The following is a 19,573-nucleotide window of genomic DNA, read 5'->3' on the forward strand; positions in this document are numbered from 1 at the left end:
GCTTGACAGCACACCTAAAAGCTCTAGAACAAAAAGAAACAAATACACCCAGAAGGAGTAGAAGGCAGGAAATAATCAAACTCAGAGCTGAAATCAACCAAGTAGAAACAAAAAGGGCCATAGAAAGAATCAACAGGACCAAAAGTTGGTTCTTTGAGAAAATCAACAAGATAGATAAACCCTTAGCCAGACTAACGAGAGGACACAGAGAGTGCGTCCAAATTAACAAAATCAGAAATGAAAAGGGAGACATAACTACAGATTCAGAGGAAATTCAAAAAATCATCAGATCTTACTATAAAAACCTATATTCAACAAAATTTGAAAATCTTCAGGAAATGGACAATTTCCTAGACAGATACCAGGTATCAAAGTTAAATCAGGAACAGATAAACCAGTTAAACAACCCCATAACTCCTAAGGAAATAGAAGCAGTCATTAAAGGTCTCCCAACCAAAAAGAGCCCAGGTCCAGATGGGTTTAGTGCAGAATTCTATCAAACCTTCATAGAAGACCTCATACCAATATTATCCAAACTATTCCACAAAATTGAAACAGATGGAGCCCTACCAAATTCCTTCTACGAAGCTACAATTACTCTTATACCTAAACCACACAAAGACACAACAAAGAAAGAGAACTTCAGACCAATTTCCCTTATGAATATCGACGCAAAAATACTCAATAAAATTCTGGCAAACCGAATTCAAGAGCACATCAAAACAATCATCCACCATGATCAAGTAGACTTCATCCCAGGCATGCAGGGATGGTTTAATATACGGAAAACCATCAACGTGATCCATTATATAAACAAACTGAAAGAACAGAACCACATGATCATTTCATTAGATGCTGAGAAAGCATTTGACAAAATTCAACACCCCTTCATGATAAAAGTCCTGGAAAGAATAGGAATTCAAGGCCCATACCTAAACATAGTAAAAGCCATATACAGCAAACCAGTTGCTAACATTAAACTAAATGGAGAGAAACTTGAAGCAATCCCACTAAAATCAGGGACTAGACAAGGCTGCCCACTCTCTCCCTACTTATTCAATATAGTTCTTGAAGTTCTAGCCAGAGCAATCAGACAACAAAAGGAGATCAAAGGGATACAGATCGGAAAAGAAGAGGTCAAAATATCACTATTTGCAGATGATATGATAGTATATTTAAGTGATCCCAAAAGTTCCACCAGAGAACTACTAAAGCTGATAAACAACTTCAGCAAAGTGGCTGGGTATAAAATTAACTCAAATAAATCAGTTGCCTTCCTCTATACAAAAGAGAAACAAGCCGAGAAAGAAATTAGGGAAACGACACCCTTCATAATAGACCCAAATAATATAAAGTACCTCGGTGTGACTTTAACCAAGCAAGTAAAAGATCTGTACAATAAGAACATCAAGACACTGAAGAAAGAAATTGAAGAAGACCTCAGAAGATGGAAAGATCTCCCATGCTCATGGATTGGCAGGATTAATATAGTAAAAATGGCCATTTTACCAAAAGCGATCTACAGATTCAATGCAATCCCCATCAAAATACCAATCCAATTCTTCAAAGAGTTAGACAGAACAATCTGCAAATTCATCTGGAATAACAAAAAACCCAGGATAGCTAAAACTATCCTCAACAATAAAAGGACTTCAGGGGGAATCACTATCCCTGAACTCAAGCAGTATTACAGAGCAATAGTGATAAAAACTGCATGGTATTGGTACAGAGACAGACAGATAGACCAATGGAATAGAATTGAAGACCCAGAAATGAACCCACACACCTATGGTCACTTGATTTTTGACAAAGGAGCCAAAACCATCCATTGGAAAAAAGATAGCATTTTCAGCAAATGGTGCTGGTTCAACTGGAGGTCAACATGTAGAAGAATGCAGATCGATCCATGCTTATCACCCTGTACAAAGCTTAAGTCCAAGTGGATCAAGGACCTCCACATCAAACCAGACACACTCAAACTAATAGAAGAAAAACTAGGGAAGCATCTGGAACACATGGGCACTGGAAAAAATTTCCTGAACAAAACACCAATGGCTTATGCTCTAAGATCAAGAATTGACAAATGGGATCTCATAAAACTGCAAAGCTTCTGTAAGGCAAAGGACACTGTGGTTAGGACAAAACGGCAACCAACAGATTGGGAAAAGATCTTTACCAACCCTACAACAGATAGAGGCCTTATATCCAAAATATACAAAGAACTCAAGAAGTTAGACCGCAGGGAAACAAATAACCCTATTAAAAAATGGGGTTCAGAGCTAAACAAAGAATTCACAGCTGAGGAATGCCGAATGGCTGAGAAACACCTAAAGAAATGTTCAACATCTTTAGTCATAAGGGAAATGCAAATCAAAACAACCCTGAGATTTCACCTCACACCAGTGCGATTGGCTAAGATCAAAAACTCAGGTGACAGCAGATGCTGGCGAGGATGTGGAGAAAGAGGAACACTCCTCCATTGTTGGTGGGATTGCAGACTGGTAAAACCATTCTGGAAATCAGTCTGGAGGTTCCTCAGAAAATTGGACATTGAACTGCCTGAGGATCCAGCTATACCTCTCTTGGGCATATACCCAAAAGATGCCTCAACATATAAAAGAGACACGTGCTCCACTATGTTCATTGCAGCCTTATTTATAATAGCCAGAAAATGGAAAGAACCCAGATGCCCTTCAACAGAGGAATGGATACAGAAAATGTGGTACATCTACACAATGGAATATTACTCAGCTATCAAAAACAACGAGTTTATGAAATTCGTAGGCAAATGGTTGGAACTGGAAAATATCATCCTGAGTGAACTAACCCAATCACAGAAAGACATACATGGTATGCACTCATTGATAAGTGGCTATTAGCCCAAATGCTTGAATTACCCTAGATCCCTAGAACAAACGAAACTCAAGACGGATGATCAAAATGTGAATGCTTCACTCCTTCTTTAAATGAGGAAAAAGAATACCCTTGGCAGGGAAGGGAGAGGCAAAGATTAAAACAGAGACTGAAGGAACACCCATTCAGAGCCTGTCCCACATTTGGCCCATACATATACAGCCACCCAATTGGACTAGATGGATGAAGCTAAGAAGTGCAGACCGACAGGAGCCGGATGTAGATCGCTCCTGAGAGACACAGCCAGAATACAGCAAATACAGAGGCGAATGCCAGCAGCAAACCACTGAACTGAGAATAGGTCCCCTATTGAAGGAATCAGAGAAAGAACTGGAAGAGCTTGAAGGGGCTCGAGACCCCAAAAGTACAACAATGCCAAGCAACCAGAGCCTCCAGGGACTAAGCCACTACCTAAAGACTATACATGGACTGACCCTGGACTCTGACCCCATAGGTAGCAATGAATATACTAGTAAGAGCACCAGTGGAAGGGGAAGCCCTGGGTCCTGCTAAGACTGAACCCCCAGTGAACTAGTCTATGGGGGGAGGGCGGCAATGGTGGGAGGGTTGGGAGGGGAACACCCATAAGGAAGGGGAGGGGGGAGGGGGATGTTTGCCCGGAAACCGGGAAAGGGAATAACACTCGAAATGTATATAAGAAATACTCAAGTTAATAAAAAAAAATAAATAAATAAAAAAAAAAAAAAAAAAAAAGATGAAGAAGGACACTACATACTCATCAAAGGAAAAATCAACCAAGATAAACTCTCAATCCTAAATATCTATGCCCCAAATGCAAGGGCACCTACATACATAAAAGAAACCTTACTAAAGCTCAAAACACACATTGCACCTCACAGGATAATAGTAGGAGACTTCAACACCTCACTCTCATCAATGGACAGATCATGGAAACAGAAATTAAACAGAGACACAGAGAAACTAACAGAAATTATGAACCAAAAGGATTTAACAGATATCTATAGAACATTCCATCCTAAATAAAAAGGATATACTTTCTTCTCAGCACCTCATGAAACCTTCTCCAAAATTGACCATATAATCGGTCACAAAACAGGCCTCAACAGATACAGGAAGATAGAAATAATCCCATGCATCCTCTCAGATCACCATGCACTGAAAATGGTCTTCAATAACAACAATAATGACAGAAAGCCCACGTATACATGGAAGTTGAATAGTGCTCTACGCAATGACAACTTGGTCAAGGAAGAAATAAAGTAAGAAATTAAAGACTGGGGTTGGGGATTTAGCTCAGTGGTAGAGCGCTTGCCTAGCAAGCGCAAGGCCCTGGGTTCAGTCCCCAGCTCCGAAAAAAAGAAAGAAAAAAAAAAAAAAAAAGAAATTAAAGACTTCTAAGAATTTGATGAAAATGAAGGTACAACATACCCAAACTTATGGGACACACTGAAAGCTGTGCTAAGAGGAAAACTCATAGCTCTGAGTGCCTACAAAAAGAAACAGAAGAGAGCATATGTCAGCAGCTTGACAGCACACCTAAGCTCTAGAAGAAAAAGTAATAAATAAACCCAGCAGGAGTAGAAGGCAGGAAATAATCAAACTCAGGGCTGAAATCAACCAAGTAGAAAGGAAAAGGACCATAGAAAGAATCAACAAAATGAGGAGTCCGTTCTTTCAGAAAATCAACAGGATAGATAAACCCTTAGCCAGACTAACGAGAGGACACAGAGACTGTATCCAAATTAATAAAATCAGAAATGAAAAGGGAGACATAACAACAGAATCTGAAGAAATTTAAAAAATCATCAGATCCTACTACAAAAACCTATATTCAACAAAACTGGAAAATCTGGAGGAAATGAACAATTTTCTAGACAGGTACCAGGTACCAAATTTAAATCAGATACAAATAAACCATCTAAAAGACACCATAACTTCTAAAGAAATATAAGCAGTCATTAAAAGTCTCCCAACCAAAAAGAACCCAGGACCAGATGGATTTAGTGCAGAATTCTATCAGACCATCATAGAAGACCTAATACCAATACTGTCCAAACTATTCCACAAAATTGAAACAGATGGATCACTCCCGAATTCCTTCTATGAAGCCACAATTACTCTTATACCTAAACCACACAAAGACCCAACAAAGAAAAAGAACCTCAGACCAATTTCCCCTATGAATATTGATGCAAAAATAATAAAATTCTTGCAAACCGAATCCAAGAACACAGCAAAACGATCACCCATCATGATCAAGTAGGTTTCATCCCAGGAATGCAGGGATGGTTCAATATACGAAAATCCATAAATGAAATCCACTATATAAACAAACTCAAACATAAGAACCACATAATCATTTGATTAGATGCTGAGAAAGCACTTGACAAAATTCAACACCCCTTCATGATAAAAATTCTGGAAAGATCAGGAATTTAAAGTCCATATCTAAACATAGTAAAAGCAATATACAGCAAACCAGTAGCTAACATCAAACTAAAATGGAGAGAAACTTGAAGGAATCCCACTAAAATCAGGGACTAGACAAGACTGCCCACTCTCTCCCTACTTATTCAATATAGTACTCGAAGTCCTAGCCAGAGCAATCAGTCAGCAAAAGGAGGTCAAAGGGATACAAATTGGAAGGGAAGAAATCAAAATATCATATTATTTGCAGATGATATGATAGTGTATTTAAGTGACCCCAAAAGTTCCACCAGAGAACTACTTACCCTGATAAACAACTTCAGCAAAGTGCTGGGGTATAAAATTAACTCAAACGAATCAGTAGCCTTCCTCTACTCAAAGGATAAACAGGCTGAGAAAGAAATTAGGGAAACCACACCCTTCGCAATAGTCCCAAATACTATAAAATACCTCGGTGTGACTTTAACCAAGGAAGTGAAAGATCTGTATGACAAGAACTTCAAGTACCTGAAGAAAGAAATTGAGGAAGATTTCAGAAGATGGAAAGATCTTCCATGCTCATGGATTGGCAGGATTAATATAGTAAAGATTGACATTTTGCCAAAAGCAATCTACAGATTCAATGCAATCCCCATCAAAATTCCTACTCAATTCTTTATAGAGATAGAGCAATTTGCAAATTCATTTGGAATAACAAAAAATCCAGGATAGCTAAAACTATACTCAACAATAAAAGAACTTCTGGGGGAATCACCATCCCTGACTTTATGCAGTATTACAGAGCAATAGACATAAAAACTATATAGTATTGGTACAGAGACAGGCAGATAGATCGGTGGAACAGAATTGAAGACCCAGAAATGAACCCACACACCTATGGTAACTTAATATTCCACAAAGGAGCTAAAACCATCCAATGGAAGAAAGATAGCATTTTCAACAAATGGTATTGGTTCAACTGGAGGTCAGCATGTAGAAGAATGCAAATCGATCCATGCTTATCACCATGTACAAAGCTTAAGTCCAAGTGGATCAAGGACCTCCACATCAAAGCAGATATACTCAAACTAATAGAAGAAAAAGTGGGGAAGAATCTCAAACACATGGGCACTGGGGAAAATTTCCTGAACAAAACACCAATGGCTTATGCTCTAAGATCAAGAATCGACAAACGGGACCTCATAAAACTGCAAAGCTTCTGTAAGGCAAAAGACACTGTCATTAGGACAAAACAGCAACCAACAAATTGGGAAAAGATCTTTACCAATTCTACATTTAATAGAGGGCTAATACTCAAAATATACAAAGAACTCAATAAGTTAGACTCCACAGAACCAAATAACCCAATTAAAAAATGGGCTACAGAGCTACACACAACATTCTCAGCCAAGGATTATAGAATGGCCAAAAGGCACTTAAAGAAATGTTCAACATCTTTAGTCATCAGGGAAATGCAAATCAAAACAACCCTGAGATTTCACCTCACATCAGTCAGAATAGCTAAGATCAAAAACTCAGGGGACAGCAGATGCTGGCAAGGATGTGGAGAAAGAGGAACACTCCTCCATTGTTGGTGGGATTGCAGACTGGTACAACCATTCTGGAAATCAGTCTGGAGGTTCCTCAGAAAATTGGACATTCCACTACCTGAGGACCCAGCTATACCTCTCGGACATATACCCAAAAGATGACCCAACATACAACAAAGACACATGCTCCACTATGTTCATAGCAGCCTCATTTATAATAGCCAGAAGCTGGAAAGAACCCAAATGCCCTTCAACAGAGGAATGGATTCAAAAAATGTGGTACATCTACACAATGGAGTACTACTCAGCTATCAAAAACAAATGACTTCATGAAATTCATAGACAAACGGAATGAAGTAGAAAATATCATCATGAGTGAGGTAACCCAATCACAGAAAAACACACATGGTATGCACACACTGATAAGTGGATATTAACCCAAAAGCTCAAATTACCCAAGATGCAATCCACAGACTACATGAAGCTCCAGAAGAAGGATGACCAAAATGCAGATGCTCCCACTCCTTCTTAAAAGGGGAAAAAAATATTCATAGGAGGGGATATGGAAGCAAAAGTTTAGAGCAGCGTCTCAGGGAACAGCCATTCAGAGCCTGCCCCACATGTGGCCCATATATATATACAGCCACCAAAACTAGATAAGATTGATGAAGCTAAAAAATGCACGCGGAAAGGGACTGGATATAGATCTCTCCTGAGAGACACATTCAGAGGATGTCCAATACAGAGGTCAATGCTAGCAGCAAACTACTGAACTGAGAACAGGACCCCTTGGGGGGAATTAGAGGAAGGATTGAAAGAGTTGAAGGAGTTTGCAACCCCATAAAAACAACAATGCCAACCAACCAGAGCTTCCAGGGACTAGACCACTACCCAAAGACTGTATATGGACTGACCCTGGGTTCCAACTGCATATGTAGCAAAGAATAGCCTCATTCGGGCACCAATGGAAGGGGAAGCCCTTGTCCTGCCAAGGTTGGACCCCCAGTGCAGGGGAATATGGGGGGGGGGGGGAGATGTAGGAATATCTGTATGGGGGAGGGAGAGGGGGAAGGGAGGAGATGGGGGCTCATGGACAGGAAACCGGGAAGGGGTACAACATTTGAAATGTAAGTAAGGAAATACATCTAATAAAAAATTAAAAAAAAAAAAGAAAGAAAGAAATGACACCCATTTAAAATATTGAAAAAAAAATGAAAAACAAATGAACCATATGTCTGGTATCCATGGAACAAAAGGAATTGGCTGGAACTGGAGTTAAGGATGGTTTTGAGTCCTTGTGGAAATAGTGAGAACTGAACCAGGTCATCTACAAGAGGAACAAGTGCTCCTAACCTGGGATCCACCTCTTCAGCCTTATCTACATTCTTAAAAGCATTGATGCATAAACTGCAGCGACAGCTCGGTGATTAAGGGTACTTGCTCTTGTGGAAGACCCAAGTTCAATTCCAACAACCACATAACTCAGAAACAACTCTAACTGCAGTTCCTGAAGATCTAATACCCATAAAACTACTGGACACTAAGCACACATAGTTTGCATACAATGCAGGCAAAACACTCACATACATAAAATAAATAAATCTTAAAAAATAAGTAAAAGGCCTAGAGAGATGGCTCAGCAGTTAAGAGCACTGGCTGCTCTTCCAGAGGTCCTGAGTTCAATTCCCAGCAACCACACTGTGACTCAAAACCATCTGTAATAGGATCTGATGCCCTCTTCTGGTGTGTCTGAATATAGCAAGAGTGTACCTATATATTTATGAAATGAATAAATAAATCTTTAAAAAAAACAATAAATAAAGTAAATAAGTTGCTACTAAAATAAAGCTTGAAACAGTAAATAAGTAAACAGCAAAAACAACAACAAAGAAGCACAGAGGGAGGCCTGCGCCTGAGAGACAGCTCAGCGGTCAAGAGCGCTACCAGCTTTTCTAAAGGACCCAGGTCTGATTCCCACCACCGGAAGGCAGATGTCGACCCTCTGTAGGGCCAGTTCCAGGAGACCCAGCAGCACCTTCTGGCCCCCTTGGTACCTGGCACACATGAAATGTACCAAATACATGCAGGCAAAACCTACACATACATTTTCTTAAAGTTGTTTTAAAAGTCATAACTGCCAAGCAGCTTATAACTGCTTATGTTTCTAGGCCCAGGGGATCCAACACTGTCCTCCGGTCATACCCACCCTAGGGATCCAACAGCCTCTTCTGAATGGACAGACACACAATTTAAAATAAAAATAAATCATGGTCAGGCAGTGGTAGTGTACACTTTTATTCCTAGCACTTGAGAAGCAAAAGCAAGTGGAATCTCTAGGAGCTCCAGGCCAGCATGGTCTACATAGTAATTTCCACAACAGACACAGCTACACAGAGAAACTATACCTCAAAAAAAAACATCAATCAATCAAGCTGAGCATGCTAGCACTTGGGAGGCAGAGGTAGAAAGCTCTGTGAACAAAGGCAGCCTGGTCTACATTACATAATGAGTTTCAGACCAGAAAGGACTATATAGTAAAACTTTGTCTCCGAACAAATAAACTATTTAAAATAAAAAAAACACACACACAAATAAAATAAACAAAATCAGCCATGTATGTGGTGGCACATGTCTTTAGTCCGAGCACTTGGGAGAGAGAAACAGGCATAACTCTTCAAGTTCAAGGCTAACCTATTTATACTGTGAAACCCAGTCAGTCATTCTACTGCACCCTCACCAAAAACACAACCCATAAAAATTTAGCAAATTATGTACAAAAGTATTAGCAAATAACAGCTCAATAAGCTCATTTTACAAATATTTAAGATACAATAATTTTACCTTATCAGTAAATATGTTTTAAAAGTATCCTACAACTGAAAGCAATAGGCTGATGTCTGAAAATCATACTAAGTGATAAGAGTAATAGAGCCTATTACTATATTAGTATAGAAAACTGTGAGAAAATAAAAAATACTTTATTTAAAAAAATAAGGTATCAAGCTGGGTAGTGGTGGCACACGCCTTTGATCCCAGGCCTTGGGAGGCAGAGGCAGGCAGATCTCTGTAAGTTCCCAGCCTGGTCTACAGAGTGAGTTCCAGGACAGCCAGAGCTATGCACAGGAACCGTCTCAAAACATCAAAACAAATAAACAAACAAGCAAAACAATAAGGTATCAAAAATAACTTCATCGAGAAAATCATTCTAATACAAAAGTGGCATATTTCATTTAAATATTTTCTATTTATACAACGACGCAAATAAGTTGATTAACAACAAAAAAGTCTACTATCCCCATCTTATTAAAAAGAAAACTTCAGACTAAAGTCCATAAATTGATTAACTTTCTCCATAAAATTTCTGTAATTATAAGCGGTTAACTGTCTAACTCAAAGTGTGGACCTCCAATCATGCTGGAGTGCCTCCCCATTGGCCTCTCTTCCCCACTGATCCTTACCCTCAAACTGTATTTCCAAGAGTCTCCTCCCGTTTCTTCCACTGCTGCAATCAAAAAATGACAAGTGAGGCTCTGCAGAAAGAGCACAGCAATGCTCCAAACACAGCACTGATCTGGATTGTCTAAGGCCTAGCACTGGACACACCCGAGAACAGAGCAGGCTGCATAGAGTCCTTTCCTCCAGCTACAAATCACATGTGTACTCACAACCTCTATGGACTGCTCATTAAGTTCCATATGAGCACTCTTGCCTTCCTACAAATAAAAAATTGGGGGGGGGGGATTGGGGAGGGAGATCTAGAAAGTGATAGAAAGCTCAAACTTCCTGTATTTCTGGATTGCATAATAATACAGAAAATGGTATTATTACAACCCTGAGAATCATTTTAATGCTTGCAGTCATGATTCTCAACTTAAAACTTGTCATACTTCGCATAAATTTTCTCTGTATATTCAAAGTCCAAGTAAAGTATTTTAGGACTAACCCCCTTCCAAAAGCAAAAAGCAAACAAAGCCCTAAGGATGTTCAAAGTTGACCACACACTATGAAATTATATATACTACATTTTTAAAAGTAAGATTCTAGTTAGAAAAAAAAGATGCTCTGGATAATGTAATGTTCTATTTTCTAGATAGCTTAAAATACCTCTTGAATACAGAGAAGATAAATGTCCTCAAAAGTTTAAAGCCATCTTAAAATATTGAAGCAACATGTATAACCATACATGGCCATCTAAGCCAAAGTGGTAGAAAGTCTAAAATTGCCCAAATCTTGATGCAGTCAAGTGGATTCACACGGAGGTATTTGTGTGTGTGTGTGTGTGTGTGTGTGTGTGTGTAACACACACACATGCAAATATGTTATGTGTGCTCATTTGATGAAGGGTACATAAGTGTATGGAAATGCAACATGTTTGGAAGGCCAAGGCTGCTTGACATCAGGTATTTTCTTTAATGTCTGTCTCCCATATATGGCCCAGAATGTATTTAGGCTAGCCTCCTTAACAAGTTTGCACTAGAAATTAATTCACTGTCTTTGCATCCTGGACCCTGGAACTACAGGTCCCACGATGCCCCTGTGGCTTTTTCATGGTTCCTAGGGATCCAAGTTCTGGTTCCCATACTCCCAGTGGTAAACTCTTTATTCAGTGAGCCCTCTCTGCAGCCCTACACAGGCATTTTAATAGACACAAGTTTCTTTTCTGTAACAAGGATCTTGGCAGACTTACGCTAGTTGTCTATCAACTACAAAATGCAGAACTGTTAAGAAATATGAGACAAAGGTAAATAGGAAGCACTTTAACAATTAAAAAAAAAATTCTCTGGGACATGCAAGATGGTTCAGAGGGCAATGGTGCTTACTGCCAAGCTGGGAACAGAGATCCGTCCCTGAGTCCTCAGTGTAGAAGAAAAGAATTTCTAATTGTGCAGGCATGTGTACACATACACACTAATGAATAAAAGTTAATTAAAAAATGGTCTTGGGGTAGAAGACATGCTTAGTATTTGTGAGGCCCCCATTTCAATCTAAATTAACTGTCTTCACATAAAAACTAATATACAGCCGCAAACTAGAAACTGACCTGGTAAGAGATAAGTAGTTCACTTTGTTTTCACTCTAAACTACATAAGGACAGCTAGCTTTTTTTTTTCCATTTTTTGGGGGCTTTTTTAGTGGTTGTTTTTTTTTTGTTTGTTTTGTTTTACTTTGCTTTGCTTTTGTGTTTTTCGAAACAGAGTTTCTTGGTGTAACCTTAGCTGTCCTAAAACTCCCATCTATAAACGGCCAGCTTCAAAATCAGAGATCCAACTACTCTGCCTCCCAAATCTTTTGACTAAAAGTGAGTGTACCACACCCAGGAAAAGACAGATAAACAGTTTAAAGATATCCTTCTAGAACAAGCTATGTACCACATCTGAATCAGTAACCTAGTCCCACTTCTCACTGTTGAGAGGAAGAGAGGGAGCGGTAAGTGCACAGCAATCATCTGCAGCACTGGAGCCCCAAACTACACTGAACCGCCACAGGCAGAGCTGGGGGCAGTGGCACAGGTACTCGGGAACAGAGGCAGGTAGAGCTCTGAGAGTCAAGGCCAGCCTGGTCGACATGGTAAGTTTCAGGACAGTCAGAGTTACACAGTGACACCTGTCTTGGGGGGTGGGGGTGGAGACATACATGACCAGACAGACAGAGACAGACCACAGAGAGAGAGAGGTGGGGGGAGCCAAGATCAGAAATGCTACATTAAAAATATGTTTTGTCCCTATCATTCAAACACATATTTGTTTATGAAAGAGACAAGTCACACGAAAATTGAAAAACTAATTCTTACTAAAGCCTTCTGGATCTTCCTCCCACATAGTCAGTTCTTCTTCAGTTAATAAAAAGTAATGAGAGACTAATCGTCGACATATCTCTGTCAATGTGGGATATGTGAAGAATGCCATCTTAATCTTATGGGCTTCAAGTGTTTCAGGGCTGCTATCTGGAAAAATAAAATTCCCCAGTTAACAGTACAGACATTCTCTCTGAGACATCATATAACTGAAATGAAAAATACACTTTCAGAGGAAAAGACATACTTGAGTATGAATGTCTCCGTATTTATTATGAACACATTTTATGAACACCCTTCCCTTGTCTGTAATACATCAGTCCAGCTCTGTCTTAACCACTATAGCTTATACACACTGCTGTCCTTCCCAACTATCTCTTCTTTCCTCTCTCCTTCCCTTCTGACAAGATTTCCTCCCTGGTCTTCACACCTAATAGGAAAGCATATCAAATAACAAAGTGCAATGGTCTGCATATGCTTGGCCCAGGGAGTGGCACTATTAGAAGGTGTGGCCTTGTTGGAGGAAGTGTGTCACTGTGGGGGTGGGCTTGGAGACCCTCCTCTTAACTGCCTGAGGATGCTCAGTCTGTTCCTGGCTTCCTTCAGATGAAGATATAAAACTCTGAGCTCCTCCTGCACCAGGCCTGCCTGGATGCTGCCACGCTCCTGCCTTGATGATAATGGACTGAACCTGTGAACCTGTAAGCCAGCCCCAATTAAATGTCCTTTATAAAACATACTGTGACCATGGTGTCTGTTCTCAGCAATAAAACCTTAACTAAGACACACAGCATACAATTCAGCCTTGTCTACAACTCATCTTCATAAGAAATGAGAGAAAACTTTTTTTTTTCTTTTTCTTTTTTTTTTTTTTTTCCGGAGCTGGGGACAGAACCCAGGGCCTTGCGCTTCCTAGGTAAGCGCTCTACCACTGAGCTAAATCCCCAGCCCGAGAGAAAACTTTTATTCCTTAAATAATACTAAGAACAACAGGAGCTGTAGTAGCTGCTGTGGACTGTAGTTCTTAAACTGTGTAACTTCCAAATCATCGACTGTGCTACAGACAGCTCAGTAAATACAAACGATTCAGCTCTTTAAAAGCCAGTGTCCACAAACTAAATTGTAAACTGTTTCTCATTCCACATACCAGCAAGTTTATTTTTCAGACTAAAATAAATTTCAAGAAAATTATATCAAAATAGTAATTACATCACACTTGGATTAAAATTTTTAAAAAATCAGTGGCGTATTACCTTCAAAATTTTTGGATGGCTTATAAGCATAATTTTTGACAATCATTTTAATAAGATTCATGCACTGGACAATGAACCGCTCAAATGTAACGCCTTCACCGACTTCAGTAAAAACATAGCTTACAGAGAATTCCAGTGACCTCTGAATCAGAGGAGTAAATGAAATGGGGTGCTGATCCAAGAAGTCCAAGAGCTACAAAGAAAAAAACTTGAATGGTATTTTGTACAAAATCATTATAGAATGTATTATTGCAATTATAGGTTTACTAATAAACATTTAACTAGCTGTAAACTTCACGGGAACTCTATGCATCACCAGTTCCACATACACTATAATCTTCTTGGAATATACCAAAAATCAGAGATTTTTCCCAAGCTATGCCTCATAAAAAATGTCTAGTATTCACTTTCTTAAGATTTTATTTTATTTTATGGGTATTTTGCCTGCATGCACAGATGCCTGGTGTGATAGGTCCCCTGGAATTATAAACAGTTGTGAGCTGCCATGAGGGTGCTAGGAATAGAACCTGGGTCCTCTAGAGGACCAGCCAGTGTTCTTAACTGCTAAGCCAACCTCAGAATTCTCTAGTATTTCTAATGCAGGCACCAAAAAGATCCTATCACAGTTAACTTGATAACAAGTAAATATGATATAAAAAAAAATCAAACATATAATGACAGCTGTTCAAAAGAATAATAAGAGGAAATTATTAAAATCAAGACTGCCTTTCCTATGAACCATATTTTGATATATCAAACAGTTACTAAGAGAAATGTCCTCTTCACAGAGCACTGTAGCTAAGGAATCCAAAAGAAGCGACAGAATTAGAATGCTATTACCATGTACGTTCTGGGAAAATAATGTATCTAGACAGCGGTCACCAGCAGTTGTTCATAGGGAGGCAGAGAGGCTGCCCAAGAGCTGAAGAGCTTATCCATCAATCCGACATGCACAGCCAGATGCTGTCTTCTGAGGTGAGGTATCATCGAACACACAATACTATCCAGGAAGTAGTCTTACCATAGAGTCTCCTGAGTCAAATGACCCGACTGTGATCAAGTCTATATCTAACTACAAAAGTGTAAGAAATACAGGAGAAGAAGGATGTGGAGAAAAGGAATATGTTAATGACACATGGGGACAGTAGCGGTCAAATGCTGGAGGAGGGACTGCCACGAGGGCTCAGCAAGTGAAGGTGCTGGTTGCCAAATCTACACAAAATCTACACAGAAAGAGAGAACACTTCTGTTAGTCGCCTACTGATCTCCACCGGTGAGCCACGGCATGTGCAGCCCCACCCCCTACCTCAAATAAATAAATGTAATAAAAAAAAAAAAGATGCTTCATGAAAGTAATTGTTATCTCACCAAACAAACAGAGGCAAAGGATCAGGGTTCAAGTCCTCCTTAGATACATATCAAGTTCAAGGGCATAATAAACTACATGACACTCTGCTGTCCTGGACAGACGGATGGAAGGAAAAGAAGAAGGGAGGACAGATGACAGGCATGCAGGTAGGCCAGCTAAGTGTTATTACTGGAATCCTATCTAGGATTTGCTTTGAGATAATCAGCAAAGGTCAGGAGAAGTGTGAGAGAAAAAGAGACAGAAAAGGAGGTCTTAAATCTCAATCAAGGAACAAGCAAGAGTTCAAGGCCAGTCTGAACAACATGGTAAGTTCCAGGCCAGCCAAGAGTGAGACCCTACCTCAAAAAAAAAAAAAAAAAAAAAAAAGAGGACTGACTATGCACTGACATTTGCTGAAGGTGAGGAGCAGTAACTTTATGGGAACTCAGAGGACTCAGCTACTCAATTCCATGTGGGTCAATGTTTTAAATGTTCCAATTTCTGAAGTAGAAAAAAAATAGAAATTATGAATATAAATTTCCTAAGTGAAGTTATTGCTGTAAACTTGTTCTAAAAGTAGAATTATAGAACTAAAAAAATAAGAAACTCGATAGGGTAGTAATAAATATGGTTTCTAAAATACACTGGAGAGATGGTTCAGCAGTTAAGAGCACTGACCGCTCTCCCAGAGGTCCTGAGTTCAATTCCCAGCAACCACACGGTGGCTCACAGCCATCTGTAATGGGATCTGGTGCCCTCTTCTGGCGAGCAGGTGTATATGCAACCAGAGCTTTCATACATTACATAAGTACATTTTTAAAAACTATTTAAGACAGACTGTGTGCATGATGCTGGCTCTCTCTCTCTGTGTGCAAGGCCATTGATGAGTGAGCCCCCAAAGCTCTTCATCAGCCTTTCTACTCTTGATGAAAATGGCCAGTGATGACCACTGCTGGGACCTGTTACTTCCTTCAGGATTACAAAATGACATTACATTATTCCTCTTACATTACCTTTTCAAATACTTTATAAAAAAGAAGTCTCCCTCAGCAATTGCTAGACAGCAGGAACTACGCTGGCAGAGGGGTACTCATGTCAGGGCCATACACTGTCCTTCTGACTAAACTTCATCATCCTTTTCGTTTCCTTTGTGGTAAGAATCTAAATCAAACCAGCCCCAGAAACGCACACATTTAATCCCTGCACTTGGGAAGCAGAGGCAACTGAGTCTTCTACATAGTGATTTCTAGGATTACCTGAGCTACACGGAGACCCTATCTCAAAATAAACAAACAAACAAACAAAGTCAGCTTTATATTGGGTTTTAAAGGTTAAAGTGATTTGGTTTTGATGGCTGATGCTACCTAGAATGTTAGAAATGAAGACAACTGACATTCAAATTTAACCCTAATACTAAAGCATCAATAAAAGAACAAGATACTCTGACCATCTTCAAGTACCCATTTTGTGTGTGCCAACAGTCTCTAATCAGACCTTCTCAAGTGATATCGCACAGTCCTTTTCATTTCTTCCAATCTCCAAACCTCAACTTTCATAAAATATTATATAAACATTGCTTTATCAGGCATTTACATGCATTGTTTAGTACAGTACAACCATAAATTCTATTCAAAAGATGTGGTAGTTGTGATGGCAATCTGATATTCATTGTGAATATACTTTGTAATATTACAGGTTGCTAGCTGCATCTGTCTGGTCCACTTCTGGCTGAACTGCAATTTTCTTTCTTTCTTTCTTTCTTTCTTTCTTTCTTTCTTTCTTTCTTTCTTTTTTTTTTTTCCTGCTTTTCTCTGGTAAATCTAAGAATAATGAACTTCAGAAAACTCAATTTTTCTAATACTCGTTTTGGTTGATTTTCTTTACCCAGTGCTGATAACATAACCAAAGCTTGTACATGATGGGATGACTTACATAACTATGCCATTGGGTATGTAAATTTAATTACTATATAGAGTCTTAAAGTTTAAAGATACAAAAGAGATTTTAGTTTTCCAAAAACCCAAGTTTCCTTTCATTAAAGCAAAAAGTATTACAAATATATCTCCTTTCTAAATACGAGGGTATACTACACTTGGAAAACAGAAAACAGAAAGAGGAAGCTCACCACTTTAGTGAAAAGGATGATGGTCTTCTCCAGTCTGTCTCGACACACATTATCTGTACCTATACTCCTGCCTGTTAGGAATGAAATGTAAGCTTTTAATAGTCTGTAATTCACCAAACACAGCAAACCTTAAATAAGAGAGTTCACATAAGAAATTCATGGTTGAAATAGCAAGATTTGTTCCTAATAAAACAATATTCAAAGTTACAATGAACAAAATTAATTCTAAAATATAAATTGAACACATTTTAAATAAAGTGATAACAATTTTAGCAAAAAATTACAAATCCCTTTTTAAAGATTCAATCAAGTGCTCACTTCAGCGGCACATATACTAAAGATTCAATCAATTGTATCTGAAGCATTTTCAATACAAAATACCCAAAGAACAATGTATCCTTTATCATTCTGTCACACTTTTCAACAAATTTATTCTAAAACTACTTACTTTTTATACACTCAGAATAATGTCCAGCTGTCCCTGGATTCCTTTTCCCTCAATCTGCCTTGACATTTATCTCATTCACCTAACCTCTACTACCCTCCTGGTGATGACCAGAGCTAAGTAACCTGTTTTTAAACATCAACTACATGATACAAGAAAGTGCCTGGCAACCAGTTCAATTAAGTATTTGCTGAATTTAAAACGACAGGCATAAAGTAATCAACAACCTCTACAAAGGAGACAGATTCAGACAGCAAGTATTTTAATACACACACACACACACACACACACACACACACACACAAAGAGTAAGTAAAAGTGCATCTTTACCAAAGGTGTTCACAATCATATATATGGAAGGGACAGGATAACAAGTCACCAATAAAAGTATAACACCAACATATTTTCTTTATAAGACATAGGATTACAAAAAATTACAGAGAGTATCATTTAAGGAAATTAATATTCTAGTGATATTGTAAACCATACTAAAGGAGATAATCTAGAAAAATCTAAATAGCACTTAGAGTATTTATTATGTCTTAAAATTATCGTGCCTAGGGTAGCAGTATTAGTTAAACAAAGTTTAACTAGTTAATTAGTTAAACGAACACACAATGAAGAATTTTAGAAAAGAGTTTCCTCTGGACTCAGGATAAAACAGGTATATGGAGGCAAAACTAAGCCTCTGATATAGCCTCAATATTTACTTACCAAATCCTAGGGTATTAAATTCTAGCCACATATAGGATCTGCTACCTACCAAGCAGACTGTCCAAATGTGATGGAGACAAATCTAAAGATTTACGTGTATAGAGTAGAAGGTATTGATAAGTTAGGAGTAATTCACTAATCTATTAGTCTTCGTTAATCGAAGATATTAATGAGTAATGGATAAACAATAGTGAATGTAGCTCTTCAGTCACACTGCGATCGAAGTACTTACTGCACTCCAGAAACTGTTTTAGACGTTCAAATATTCCATGCAAAAAACCCTAGAAAAGAATATATTTTAAAATGTCTCTATATTCTGTTATAAACATAACCTTGTGCTTTTTGTCAAGGATACTAAAGCATCTAGCACATAGTTTTTATAAAAGTATCTAAGAGAGCTAGATGTGGGCATACATGCCTAGGAGCCCACCACCGTAGACACTGAAGAAGAAGGCTCATGAATACAGCAAACTTAAGCCTTAGCTACGCGTGCTAGGCAAGCGCCATATCACTAAGCTACATTCCCATCCCTTTTTATTGAGATGTGATCTTGCTAAGTTATCCAATCTGGCCGCAAATTTTGCAGTCTTCCAGTCAGAACATAACAAGAAATTGATATTACAGGTATGTGTATCATCCTCAGCAACAACTCCTTATCATAAACAAATCTTCAGCAAGAATATAACAGCTAACCTCTTCAGTATGTTTTAGGAGATCCTTAGGCCCAATTCAACACAATACTTCCCTCAACTCTGTGCAGTCACCAAAACAAAATCCCCACAGAACACACAAACTGAGCTAAACTCATCATGAAAACCAATTTGTATTTAAGTAAAAATTGCACAGCTATATACTTCCACACTGAAGAAAACTATAGATGACTGTATATCAACAGTGAATATATACTACAATGAATGAAAATGGCTTCAATGTTTGGTTCTAAGTTGGTGGAAATGTTTGGATAAGGAGGTATGGCACTGAAGGAGTGTGCCACTGGGCATGGGCTAGAGGTTTTAAAAGGTCATGTCAGTCAGGCCTAGGCA

General features: G+C 38.7%; 1 protein-coding gene across 5 annotated transcripts in view; it reads right to left on the reverse strand.

Annotated features, from left to right (window-relative positions):
- The window catches only part of Ipo11 (importin 11), a 173,170-nt gene that overhangs the window by 114,914 nt on the left and 38,683 nt on the right, over positions 1-19,573 (reverse strand). For 4 of the 5 annotated variants that reach the window (XM_063282685.1, XM_063282683.1, XM_063282682.1 and 1 more), the window contains exons 8-12: positions 18,763-18,811; positions 17,372-17,442; positions 13,899-14,091; positions 12,643-12,795; positions 10,310-10,353 (exon numbers count right to left, since the gene is read on the reverse strand). In XM_063282685.1, the coding sequence (XP_063138755.1) occupies positions 10,310-10,353; positions 12,643-12,795; positions 13,899-14,091; positions 17,372-17,442; positions 18,763-18,811 (510 nt within the window). The remainder of the gene's footprint in view (positions 1-10,309; positions 10,354-12,642; positions 12,796-13,898; positions 14,092-17,371; positions 17,443-18,762; positions 18,812-19,573) is intronic. The other variant, XM_063282684.1, reaches the window with a different exon arrangement.

Source organism: Rattus norvegicus, chromosome 2, assembly GCF_036323735.1.
Source record: "Rattus norvegicus strain BN/NHsdMcwi chromosome 2, GRCr8, whole genome shotgun sequence".
Classification (NCBI taxonomy): Eukaryota; Metazoa; Chordata; class Mammalia; order Rodentia; family Muridae; genus Rattus; species Rattus norvegicus.